General features: G+C 44.6%; 1 protein-coding gene across 1 annotated transcript in view; it reads left to right on the plus strand.

Annotated features, from left to right (window-relative positions):
- Positions 1-14,179, plus strand: part of LOC122393880 (dimethylglycine dehydrogenase, mitochondrial-like) — a gene marked incomplete at its 3' end in the record, with an annotated part of 355,513 nt that overhangs the window by 19,094 nt on the left and 322,240 nt on the right. Inside the window, exon 2 of the mRNA XM_043390320.1 lies at positions 2,046-2,130. Coding sequence (XP_043246255.1) covers positions 2,046-2,130 — 85 coding nt within the window. The remainder of the gene's footprint in view (positions 1-2,045; positions 2,131-14,179) is intronic.

The raw sequence follows: 14,179 nt of genomic DNA on the forward strand, positions 1-14,179 counted from the left end.
TTTGTATATATTTGTTAATATTTCTTAATGTTACTTACAAAAGAAGATTGATTGATGCTGTGAAACTCTTTTTTTATTCAATTATGTATAATTACAACAAAAAATACACTAGAAACTAGCTAAAATATTGTATGACGTCAGCAAAAAGAATTAAAGACGTTGCAGGACACTGCTTCATAAAAGAAGGCTTTTAGAGCTGTCATGGGCAGAATGAGTTGATTCCTTTGGTATTTCTATTGATCATTGAACAATGCCCTTCTGAGACAATGTTTTATTTCGTAAATATGTCTTTGCATTATTTCACAAATAATGAAACTCCTTTTTGCAATATTTATAAGAAAGATAGCGCATAAGAAGGCGTAGCAGATACCTTTAGCTACACGACTCAGAGTATGAAGAATTAGTGATGGCTACAATGGAAACTGCTACAAAGAGCTGCCAGATTAGTCATAATATGGAACACAAGGCTGACGTTTTGAAATTGTGTTGGTTTTACAGATGTTTTGTTCTTATTCGCCGACGAGATCACTGAGCGATTGTACCTCTATTTCAAAAATGTGCTAATTTTGATGTTTTAATTGTATTTTTCTTTATGATCTACGGAAGAGAGAAATGCTGATTTTGCTACAATTGATGGAAACAATAAAGCGATATCTGCTACCTACTGGGGTATGAAAGTATGAGAGATTTCCCAGCCCTTAGGGCACCTTACTTTTCATTCTCGCTTTATCATATTGTTCTTGATCAAACGATTAGGCAACAAAAACGGCTGAAACGCACAATCCCATACAGCAGTCGCCTAGCAAACGACATTTTAACCCGCGCCGTGCTGGTGGCCTGAACTTTCCGCCGAGTGCTGGGGGGGGGGGGCGTTTTCACGCCCCCCCGTCTAACTCGGCTCCTGGGCCACGTAGCGACACGCGGTAAGCGGCAATCGAAAGAGCGTCAAAAATAAGGACGAAAACACTTCGGTCATTTTTTGGGTCAGGTCAAAGGTCAGGTCACCAGAGGTCACCAAAGGTAAAATGTTGACTATTTCAACATTTTGGAAACTGCCAACGGCTATCTCGGGAACCGATAGAGCTACAGCGCCGCGGAAAAGCGCATTCGATAGCCCTTTTACAGACCTTTCTGAGTAATGTTCTCAGATTTGACCTCAGGTCAACGGTTTAGCCTCCAGAGGGCAAAAACTCCAAAAATAGCCGTTTTTACGAAACACGTTTTTTCGTCAATAACTTTTGACTCATAAGCGCCATGACATTACTTTTGCCAGCATCGTGTTCCTCTCGTCGAGACGCGTCGAATGAACTATTTGTTGACCTTGAAAGGTCATTTTGAAAATTTGACCTCAGGTCAAGGTCATGACCTGACCGAAAAGGGTCATGTTGCATATCAGTCGATCCGTATCGTCGAGCTGAACACATCTGACGTGTTTTCACCGCTCTAGCACGTCTCTATCAAAAGTTATAGCCAAAAAACTGCTGGCGACCGTTCATGACCTGAGATGACCTCAGGGGCACACAGAGGGGTCACAGGTGCATTTTTCCTATTCAGTGTGTCATGTTTACCTATGAACCGATGTTTGAGAGCGTTTTGAACGATATTCGTCCAAAAGAGGCGCATTTCAATTTTCTCCCATTGACTTATAATGGAGAGGTCGCAAAATTGACCTGACCTTAGGTCACAGATATCAAAAATCCGAGATATACATTTTATACATACTGTTACTCATATCAATCGCTGAAAGTTTCAAAGTGATCGTTCAGTCGGTGTAGCTATAGCGAGCCTTTGAACTTTTTCTGAGGTAAGGTCACTTGACGTGACCTGGTGACCTGACCTTGAACGGCCTAGGTCTGAAATTTTCACAACATGTGCGGAAATGATGTAGGAACACGTGTACCAAAAACGGCGGCGCTGCGCGCCGCCGTTTTTGAGATATTCGCGAAAAACCTGAGGGGGGGGCGTAAAAACGCCCCCCCCCAGCACGGCGCGGGTTAAGTGCTATTTGAGTCCGGTGTCACTGGGAAGTCGGTCCTTCGTTGCAGGAGCGCCGTGCCGGAGACGGTAGACACGTGCATTATCGGCGGTGGCATCGCTGGGTGCAGCATCGCCTACCATCTGGCCAAACAGGTATGTACGGCAGCCCCCGCGGCAATGACCTCTTACTACTTCAAACCACGAGATGCTTGTCATGGCTTGAAATTAGGGAAGACGGGGAACACCGCCCCTTGGGGAACACCGTTCACCCCGATATCAGAAATATGAAAAGGTCTAGGGCGACAGCTGTCTTTTGGCAGCGTGACGTCAACAGAAGTGCAGGTATGGGCAGTGCACCGCATTGTTTTAGGTAATTTGCGAGAAATTCAGAATTTTACGTTTGTTGATTACGTTTTATACTTTTTCTAGCATAAGTAGCAGAAGAAAACTTATTTGACAGACAATGATCCTGAAGTGGCATTTTTTGCCATAATTAGGACTCATCCAAACTTTTCGTGCTTCTGCTCGAAGCAATTTTTGTCGTGCTGCCATATTGAAAGATTTTGTAGAAAAATGCGGACCTTTGGGTAACACCGCCCACTTGGGCAATTTGGTATTTAATAGCACATTGTGATACCTGACCCAGGAGTGACGCATTTCATATAAAGAGAGAACGTTGTTGCTGTGCTTTCTTTCTATGTAGAGGATAGTGATTAGTGAGTAATTTCGAGAAAATAAAATTTTGGGGCTTAAAGTTGTAGGGCTCCGGAGTCGGAGTCATGAAGTCGGTCGGAGTTGACAGTTCTGACCTGAGTCATCGAGTCGGAGTCAGAGTCGATTTTAAAAGCTGGAGTCCGAGTCAGTCACCGAAATTCGATCCCCTCCGCAGACCTTTCAGGGTGTCGTAGTCGGAGTTGTAGTCGGTCGGAGTCGACAGTTCTGACCGGAGTCAGAATCATGGCTTGACTCCGGTCAGAACTGGAGTCAAGCCATGACTCCAGTTCCTCAGCCCCCGGCCGGGGCGGATGTAGAAAACCAATAAGTCCGGCGAGAGTTAAGCGGGTCGGGTTCCACTGTGCACAAACAGCTAAGGGCTGTGCAGTGTGCATTTAGTATGGTCATGAGAGAATCCTGTTTGATTTGGGCTCATAATACAATGCATGATCACTTGTTGTTCATAAGTTTTATTGATTTGCTTCTTCCCAGAAACAAACAATAAATGCTCTCCTCCATATTCCCCTTCACTCAACAACTTTTGATCACTTTTCCCTAAAGGCCTAAGGTAATGCATTGGTAAAAACACAAATGGATGGCTCATCTCAATAGTCAATACTTCTGTCTCCATCAGCCTTTGATCATGGTGGCAATGCAATGTGATGATGACAGCATTCCATTTAACACCACTGAAACACAACTTAGCTCAAAACACTCATATAAATTTATTTATCTCCATTTGTGCAAAATTACTTAGCTTATCACATTCTTTGACCATTGCTTCAGAAAGACATATCAGGCCATAAGATTGTGTGAAACAAGAAAAGATTATCAGGCAATAGAGTTGATATATGTGTAGATGAAGTCCAGATTGTAGACTTTAGTTTGGATAGGTTGTATGAGTTAGGTTGCAGGTTTTAGGCTGGTGGGTTCGTAGGTAGTATATTGGTAGGTTGAAAGCTTTAATTTAGAAGGTAAGGTTAGGTCAAGTTAAATGTTCAAAATCTTCACTGGACTTCATCTTCACATTTACCACAGAGTTGACACTTGAGTTGACAAGCTGTGCCAGCCAAACCAAGGCTATAGAACTCCAGGTAAGGACACCAGCCGTTTGACCTTGAACGCCGCCGGCCGGCCGATAACGTCATTGGAGGCAAGCCGGCTCGGTGGACGCATCGAGCGAGCGTAGAACGGAGGAGCATTGGGACGTTGCGGGAGCCGGGGAGAGATTTTAAAGCGTTTGCATACCACCATTGCTATGTTGATTGATCTAGACTGCATTCTTATAAAGCTCGACGCATTTTAGGCCTGGATGGTGCGCACATTCGTAGAACGGTCCGACGTCTGTGGTCGAAGCTGTCTACTCTATATGTACCAAAAGACGCCAAGACCGGTGCAATAACGGCGACCCGATCCCGTCTCTGGCGATTCTAGGACTCGTTATTCGTTAGGACCCAAGCCGAGTCTGACCCGTCTATTTATAGGGAAACAGGGTGGGTGAATTGACAATCGAATACCGATGGTTAGAATTGATCCCGTCGTCGAGCGATGGTTGATTGACAGACAACACATGTTGTAGTGGGCGGATAAGCATCAGGGATAGTGCCTGAACGTAGGCAAGCATAATTGGTCTGCCATATTGTTTAGGAATATAAAATCGTAATGGAGGTCCTTGAAGACATTATCTCTACATTACGAGGATTCACCACCAGTGAAATTACTACTGTTAAACCCTCGGTCCCGGGCAACTCCGGGGAGCTTCAGTATCCGGCGGCCACCTCGTCGACTCGCAGACCCTGTGGGCTTCCGTGATGCTTCAGTGCTTCACCCAGAGGCACGTATAGAGCAGTAGGATGTGGGGTGAGGTGTACGCGGCCCCCGCCGAAGTAAGTTGGTAGCACTGCTGCTCCACGGCGTACATTTCCTACCAGCCCATAGGGTTTACATGTTAAATGGCCTGTTTTAGGCGAGCGATATCTTGGTCAACCTTTGAAAGAATCAATGGTTCTTAGTCTCAAATGATAGATCGATGAATTTTCTTTCGACAATTTCTCTACCATTTTTCACGAAACCCAGCCGATCTTCTACGGCGTACAGGGTAAAGATTTCTCTGCACGCCAGCACCCGGGATCCGCCTCTCCGACCGTCGGCGCGCGGTCCTCGGTAGCGCAGTCGGTAGCGTATCGGGCTACGGATCCGAGGGTCGTGAGTTCGAATCCTGGCAGCGCCGCGTGATTTTGCCTAGAATTGGATGATGTAGATTCTTGAATGTTTGCATTATCAATTATTAATAGCTAATTGAATGTATCTGCCCACTAATCGGCCCCTAAAACCTGTAATTTAAGAAATTTAAGAAATGGATGTCACGTGCGCGTCATGACTGCCAACCATAAGCGCTACCATATTCTAGTTTCAACTAACTTTTTGCTAGTCCCGACCACATATAGTAGGTTTTCTAGTAGTTATACTAGAAATTCCTACCAAAGTTCGTCCTACCCTTCACTCAATATACCCTGGGTGTACGCCTCTTCATTGTAGGTACGACACATACAGCGCCCAGTCCCGCCGAAGCTCGATAATCGACCGTGGCTACTAGGGTGGATCCGCCGTGGCAGGAAGCGGTCTTGAACACATCGGGGGGCATATACCCTAAGAAAGGTTTCTGTGAATTTAAAAAAAAAACATCGGATTTCGATTCCTTGCGCACTACTGTGCAGTTCGGTCAATAAACTTTTCCTCATAAAAATTATGAAGTTTTAGTTTTATTCTCGAAAAACGATTTCGGACGCTGCCCCGGATGTGGGCCTGTGGGGGATAACATTTGTCCCAAATGCCTTCCCTTGGATCCGCCAGCGGGTTGCCCCACCCTGAGCTTAACTAAAAATGTCTTAAAATCCCACGAGAGAGCCGAATCCGATAACTCATCTCTGTCTGCCCGTCTAAATTACTACGCACCGTACGGCGCCCGGCCCCGTCGGAGCACTGAACCGACCGTGATATTTTTGGTTTTCCCCCATCCCAAGCTCCATTAGAAACGTTCTCTCTCCCCATCCAATTGCTCATGATGTCATTTCAAATTCAATACCTGCCTCATCTCTGTCTGCCCGCCCATTCATTGCACAGCTTACGGCGCCCGGCCCCGCCAGAAGGATCCTAGCGCGCTGAGTGGTTGCCTCCAGCCGCGTCATCGCGAGGCCCCGCGAGGCCCGCAAATGAATACATTGCGTGAATAGCCATGTCGCCCCCCTGAGCCAAACTAGCAACTAAGTATTCCGCACTAGCACGCACATAGGCTGGAAATGTGCACAATCACATGAAAAAAGGGTGCAAGCTTGGGAACTCTGCACTTATATGGAAACTAGTCAGCAATATTCAATGATGTCTCATTTGTCTTCTGAAAATTTCTTAGATAGCATTGCATCAACAGTGCCAGCTCATATCACAGCACAGCCGTTCGGCATGGCATTTACCACATCAAGGCACGCATTGTGCACTGATCCACACAAAATTCACACCACAATTAATCTGCACTGCATGCATCTTGCTGAACTGCTATTCTTAGCAATATAATGTTGCAGCCGCAGGCATTGTAAGCATCAGAAGAGCCTGATGTTCTGGAGATCAACGGAGCAGTTTGAACATGCTTGCAAATCTGATGTTATTCATAGGTCTAAGCCTGACTTCGAGGAAATTTGAAGAATAATTTGAAACCAGTTGCAATACTATTATTCCAGCCGTTTCAGTTTCACTTTTCAGCGAGGTTGTGCAGGGCCACAACAAGGCCTTCTTCACTTCAATTCAAATGATAATTTCCATTGCAAATCAGAGGCAGAACTGAATACCACAATTATTGAAGAAAATTCTAAAAGTGTAAATCACTGCGACGAAAAAGTACTGACGGCAGGAGACGCGATTTCAATAATAGAAATCAGGGTATATTGAGTGAAGGGTAGGACGAGCTTTGGTAGGAATTTCTAGTATAACTACTAGAAAACCTACTGTATGTGGTCGGGACTAGCAAAAAGTTAGTTCAAACTAGAATATGGTAGCGCTTATGGTTGGCAGTCGTGACGCGCACGTGACATTCATTTCTTAAATTTCTTAAATAACAGGATTTAGGGGCCGATTAGTGGGCAGATACATTCAACTAGCTATTAATAATTGATTATACAAACAATCAAGAATCTACATCATTCAATTCTAGCCAAAATCACGCGGCGCTCCCAGGATTCGAACTCACGACCCTCGGATCCGTAGCCCGATACGCTACCGACTGCGCTACCGAGGACCGCGCGCCGACGATCGGAGAGGCGGATCCTGGGTGCTGGCGTGCAGAGAAATCTTTACCCTGTACGCACTACGCCGTAGAAGATCGGCTGGGTTTCGTGAAAAATGGTAGAGGAATTGTCGAAAGAAAATTCATCGATCTATCATTTGAGACTAAGAACCATTGATTCCTTCAAAGGTTGACCGAGATATCGCTCGCCGAAAACAGGCCATTTAACATGTAAACCCTATGGGCTGGTAGGAAATGTACGCCGTGGTGCAGCAGTGCTACCAACCAACTTCGGTGGGGGCCGATAGAAATAACATATCACCCAAAGCTACCTATACTGTATTTTGTTTACCTCGGCCGCCGAAAACACGTGTTTTTTCCGACCGACTGCATTCGCCGACTCGCGGCCCTAGATGACGTATTCAACAAATAATTGGCCAATTGAGATTATAAAAATGATTTTTGGAACAATATAAGAAAAAACAGGTAACACAATGTAATTTTGTTATTCAATAATGTCAAAAATTCGTCTTAACGACCTGAGATGGGGACTTTTTACTCTATGACGTCATGTGTGCCAACAGTTTTCAAGAGGAAGTATAACAGTGGAATAAACCTACCTCTATTTGTAACTTGTTCGCCATTTCTGTCGACATTTGACTGCTACCATATCCCAAACTCTGACTGTACCCGCTGTTCTATATACTCTGATCCGCAGTACCATGCAGTAAGGGCGCTGCCGATCGATGCCCTGAATAATTGCCTATGAATTGAATGAATAGATGACAATTAATTAGGTAGGTACCTTCTATTATTCTTTCCCCGCCACTTGGAGGACTTACTTTCAGTAGAAAAAGACGCATTGTTTGTTTGTTTTGTTTATTTATTGACAGATATTTTTTTCAGCAGTTAGGGATACAGACACAAAACATAATGATAGCACCTCACTGGTGCAAAATATTGCTAGATAGATGTTGAAATGTGTTGCCATTGAAGAATCTACTGATTTTCCTGGCGGCTCTCGTTTTCAAGTAACTACTGGTCTTATAAGATCTCTTGATTGTTCACCGTCTGGCGTCTTCCAAGGTTTTCTGAAAGCTTATCAAACGTTACCATGGCTGCCAGGGGTGTACACTGAAAAAAATAATGACACCTAAAAGGGGTGTTTTTTGAAGCGTACCAAAAACGCGCAGTTTTCTGGAGTCCGATTACAACCGGAATCAGACACTTTCTAGGGTATTATGACACTGGTTGAGGGTGTATTTTTATACCGTACGGCGTCAAATGATTCGCGGAATCATACGCCTTATGGAATAAAAATACACCCCAAATCAGAGTCATAATACTCTAGGAAGTGTCTGAAGTGTCTGATTCCGGGTGTAATCTGACTCCTGGAAACTGCGCGTTTTTGGTACGCTTCATGAATCGGAGGCGCGGAGCGCCGAGAAAATTTGCAAAAGCATTTGTCAAAACACTGCTCCAAATCACAAATTTTACAACTTTTTTAGTATGGTAGTACAAGCCGGAGTTCCTTCACACTCCACAGTACACATATGAATTCCGATTCAATTTGACACGGGTGGTTGCCGGCTGGTGTGATTACAGTCACGATCTCGTATTGACCTGTACGTACACAAATTTGCAAAAAAAAAAAATCAAAACACAGAGGGGCCTCCTCTCTAGAGAGGACCACCTCTCTACTGTGGGCCTCCTCTTTTCACAGGGCCTCTCAACAACAGGAGACCTCCTCTCTACAGAGGACTTCCTTTCTACGGAGGGTCTATCTCTTTCAGAGGGCACCCTTTCTTCAGAGGACCTCCTCTCTAGTCTCTACAGGGGACCTCCTCTCTACAGAGGACCTCATCTCTGCAAAGGGCCTCCGGCCTCCTCTCTACTGAGAAAGTCCTCTCTACAGACGGCATCCTCTCTTCAGAGGGCCTCCTCTCTTCAGAGGGCCTTCTGCTTTCAGACGGTCTCCTTTCTACAGAGGGCCTCCTCTCTACACAGGGCCTTCTATCTACAGATGGTCTCTTCTCTACAGAGGGCCTCCTTTCTACAGAGGGCCTCCTCTATAAAGGGGCCTCCTCTCTACAGAGGGGCCTCCTCTTACAGAGGCCTCCTCTCTACTGAGGAGTTAGAGGGGCCCTAGCGGTCAGACACAGACACAAGCAGTTATTCACAGGAGGCCCCAGGAAGTAAGAAGGACCCTAGCTGTCAGGCTGGTCAGAGGCCCTGAATATCCTGACGTGATTTGTGGGATTCCCTTGAATTTCTTTCGCCTCCGACATGATTTTGGCCCCGTGGCCTTCGGCCCATGGGGGGCCTCCTGAAAACCCCGAGGGGGGGGGGGGCACCCCGTCCATCTTGGGTACGTCCCTGAACAATTGTCCTCATCGTTCGTCCTACCGTCCGAGTTCCACCCACATGGCCTTGCACCCACCCCTAAAGAAACGAAACGAAGCTGTCAAGTGTCGCGCCTTTGTTTTGTTGTTTTTTCTGCTTTCTGCGCCGCTTTAGCGTGCGTTCGGCATCCGGAAAATATCGTTTGGATATTCTCGGCCGGAAAATTATTGGTGGGTGCCTATCTTCAACATGTCTCGTTATCGCGATCCCGAACGTAATCCCCGATAATTATCGCTGATCCCGGATAATTTTCCCTGATTATCCGGATGCCGAACGCACGCATAGTAACATCCAAAGGTTTTGTGCTGTATCGTCAGCTGATTATGCCTGCGATGCACGGACGTATAATTAAACGTATAATTATACGTCCGTGCTGCGATGGCGTCAAATTCTATAAAAAAGATTTGGCCTTCTGCTGAAGGCGCGACATAAGAGATACCTATCTTAGAAAAAAAGATGAAAAAAAAACAGTCAAAAGTTAGTGAATGTGCAAATTTCTTTCACCAAATCCATTTAAGATAATGCCAGTTTATTTTTATTCATTATGACGTTATCATTTTAAAGATTTGACATAATCATAAACATTTATTTACCAGTTTATTTCACCGGCCTTGATTTCATCTCTATTTTACTCAAATTTTACTAGTCTTGTTACAAAAACGGTGTGACAACGTTCGGGAGGTGAGATAACCGACAACCGTTCTTGTAAAATACCGCAACCGAAGTTGCTTGGTGACGCCTGCTGTACTGGCGTCCTAACATGTTGATCAATTGATTATTTCAGGCTTGCTAAAACCACAGGTGATTTTTATGTGTACCTTCCTGGTTTTGTTTTGCTAGTATGTTCTTTCTAATGACTCGGAAGTCATTTCATAAATTAAATTTACTCCCTCCATTGCAACGCACATTTTCAAAGCCCCAGTTAGTTTTAAGGCCAAAATTTGGTATTTAGTCGTAAAGCAGAGAGGCGCTTTACCCAGACTCCAGAGATGCTTTCTAATCGGACCAAAGCAAACCAAACCTAACCAAACCTGACCTAAACTCACCTACAACCTGACAACCAAAAACCTGCAACCCACAACCTTAAATCTACCACCTAAAACCTATAACCTACACCCTACAGCCCAACCTACAGCGCATCTCCTTGGCTGCAAAAAGAAGTGTGACACCTGCTTTACTACTACCCAAAATTGTAACTTTGCCAAGTTGAGCTTTCTTTAATTTGTCCATATTTTATAATGTTGGGGGCTGCCTGGCAAGTTGGGGGGGGGGCTGACCAGCAGGTTGGGGGGCTGAAGCCCCCCCAACTGTATAGGATCCTACGCCCCTGATGGCTGCTCTTGATTGCATGGCACTTGCTGGTTCTGGGTTCTTAATTGGTGGTTCTTGCGTCTGATCCTGTTGCTTCATGTTCCATTACGTCACATTAAATTTCTAATGGAACAGACACTTCTACCTTTTATTTCACAATCAGTCGACTTGCATTAACCCCTGTGGCCTGCTCGCCCTTTTATTTCCACGATAGAATCTACCAATTATTGAAAAAGCCTCGGATAAACAAGCAAGAAAAGTATGTCAAGTTAAATAATTGAGACGGTCCTAGAAAACCAGAAAAAAAACCTGTCCATCTCACTTCCCTCACTTCATAACAAAAACCAAAGCTACAAAAACCAGGCAGCAAAACATGCGAAAGAGTCCTTAGCAAGCCCTAGCAATACATTTGTCTGAAGTGCGCAATATGTGTAACATCTGGAAAATTTTGTAGCTACTTGATAATTCAACTAGAATTGGACTATATGAGCTAGACTTTTAAATAAAAAATAAGTGTTTGCTTATTGAATTTATAGCAACTGGCTGCTTAACTTCGAAATAATGATTTATTACAGAAAAAGCTTGTTTGCGACATAAAACGCATATCATCATGCTCCTCATTATACCTATGATAAAGCCATATCCGAGGTCGAAAATAGCCGAGCACCTCCTGATTTCCAACCATCGACCTTATAAGCAAAGCATGTAAGCGAAATCCTTAACCCGCGCCCTGCTGGGGGGGGGGTGTTTGAACACCCCCCCTTGTGGTTTTTCGCAAATATCTCAAAAACGGCGGCGCGGAGCGCCGCCGTTTTTGGTACACCTTATCGTACATCAATTCTACACATGTTGTGAAAATTTCAGACCAAGGTCATTCAAGGTCAGGTCACCAGGTCACTTGAAGTGACCTCACCTCATAAAAAGTTTCAATGTCTGTCATAGCTACACCGAGTGACCGAACGCTTTGAAACTTTCAGCGATTGCTAAGAGCAATAGCATGTACAAAATGTATATCTCAGAATTTTGATATCGATGACCTAAGGTCAGGTCAATTTTGCGACCTCCCCATTATAAGTCAATGGGAGAAAATTGAAATGCGCCTCTTTTGGACAAAAGACATTATAAACACTCCCAAACACCGAATTACAAGTGGTTTAGACACACTGAACATGAAAATGGTGTCCGTGACCCTTGTTTATGCCCTGAGGTCATCTTAGGTCACGAATGGTATCTAACAGTTTTTCGCAAATAACTTTTGATAGAGGCATACTAGAGCGATGAAAACGCCTTAGATGTGTTCAGCTTGACGATACGGATCGACTGATATGCAACATGACCCTTTCCGGTCAGGTCATGACCTTGACCTGAGGTCAAATTTTCAAGTTGACCTTTCAAGGTCAACTTATAGTTCATTCGATGCGTCTTGACGAGAGGAACACAATGCTGGTAAAAGGAAGCTCGTTCAAGGCTTGGGTCAAAAGTTATTGCAGAAAAACTGTTTCCGAAAAAATCGGCTATTTTTGCAATTTTTGCCCTCTACAGGCAAAACCGTTGAAGTTAGGTCAAATCTGAGAGAATTATTCAGAAAGGGCTTTAATAGGGCTATCGAATGCGCTTTTCCGCGGCGCTGTAGCTCTATTGGTTCTCGAGTTATGCGTTGGCTTCTTGGAAATTTTCGACATTCGACCTGGAAATCGGCGAAATTTTGCCTTCAATGACTTCTGGTGACCTGACCTTTGACCTGACCAAAAAATTGACCGAAGTGATTTCCTCATTATTTTTGACGCTCTTTCGAACGCCGCCTTCCGCGTATCGCTACGTGGCCCAGGAGCCGAGTTACAAGGGGGGGGGTGTTCAAACACCCCCCCCCCCCAGCAGGGCGTGGAAATCCAGGACCCCCAGCCGGGCGCGGGTTAAGAGCGGCTTTCCTTTACGTATCCGTACATGGGGTTACGGACAAAAGTACGTATCGCTAAAGTACGTAGGACAAACGTACGTAAGCAAAAGTACGTAGGATTAAAGTACGTATCGCAGAAGTACGTACAGTATAAAGTACGTACGGACAAAAGTACGTCAGGGACAAAAGTACGTATCGCGGAAGTACGTACAGTATAAAGTACGTATGGACAAAAGTACGTCACGGACAAAAGTACGTATCGCAGAAGTACGTACTGTATAAAGTACGTACTGTATAAAGTACGTATGGACAAAAGTACGTCAGGGACAAAAGTACGTATCGCAGAAGTACGTAGGGTATAAAGTACGTATGGACAAAAGTACGTCACGGACAAAAGTACGTATAGCTAATGTACGTAGGGTAAAAAGTACGTATGGACAAAAGTACGTCACGGACAAAAGTACGTATCGCAGAAGTACGTACGTAGGGTATAAAGTACGTATGGAGAAAAGTACGTCACGTACAAAAGCCTACGCATAGCCAATGTACGTAGGGTATAAAGTAGGGTGGCCTTGGGCAAGACGCCCCAAATAATTTGTTTTGCTACATAGGTACCTTCTTTTGTCTCACATCACCTGGAAGCCCAAATTTGTGCTCAATGTGTTCTTTGGACATTTATTTTAAATTCCACCCCTCAAATTCATTCACTTATGATCGGACTCCCAGCTAGGAAGTGATTTGTGAAGCAACTGCAAATGAGGCATTTTGCCCCAACCCCAGGGCAAAACGCCCCACGGCCTGAGGCAAGAAGCCCCATACACTAGATTAAAGATTGAACATGGTAGTTGGCTAAATCTTACATGAGAGGTCCGTTAGACCGCTGGAGGCACGGCATTGAAGGTAACACCTTCCATCCTATCAAGTGTTCAGCTATGACACTATTGTATGACCAGGTTTTTCACCTACCTCATAAGGCCAAATAATAAATTATTGCAATGCAAATCAGTTAACAATATACTTCTTTTGCCATACAGTTGCTGAGAAAAATACATATGAATGCATAGAAACTTGTTGTTCGCCAGCTACCGAACATTAGGAAGTGGATAGTCCGAACAACACATGAGGTATTGAAACGCCCCACGGGGCTTTTTGCCCCCGCGACCTACTGGGGCGTTTTACCCCATCACGTAGTTCGGTCAGCGAACAACGCCTTGCACTCCAGCAAGACATAATTTATTACGAACCAACCCGGCATCATAAGCGTTAGACAACAGTTGTTCAAAATACATAGAAGTTGTTAACCTGATGTGGACCACAAAAGAACGCGATTATGTATAATCAGACAACCAAACATAAAAATCACTCAACATTGATGACTTTAGTTCTCCTTATGTATGTGTGTTAGGTGACTTCAATGCCGATATTGGAAAAGGGACTGAATTTGGCAACGAGCTTCAGTCATTCTGTAACTCATCTCAACTATTTGTCGTTGATGTCATGAATCTTCCTCCTAGTTCGATGACGCATGTAAATGATGGACATGGCACGGAGTCTTGGATTGACCACGTCGTCTGCACCAAAGGTTTCACTGAGGTCATTAA

The sequence above is a fragment of the Amphibalanus amphitrite genome, unplaced genomic scaffold (genome assembly GCF_019059575.1).
Source record: "Amphibalanus amphitrite isolate SeventyFive unplaced genomic scaffold, NRLGWU_Aamphi_draft 000560F_arrow, whole genome shotgun sequence".
In the NCBI taxonomy this organism is placed as follows: domain Eukaryota; kingdom Metazoa; phylum Arthropoda; class Thecostraca; order Balanomorpha; family Balanidae; genus Amphibalanus; species Amphibalanus amphitrite.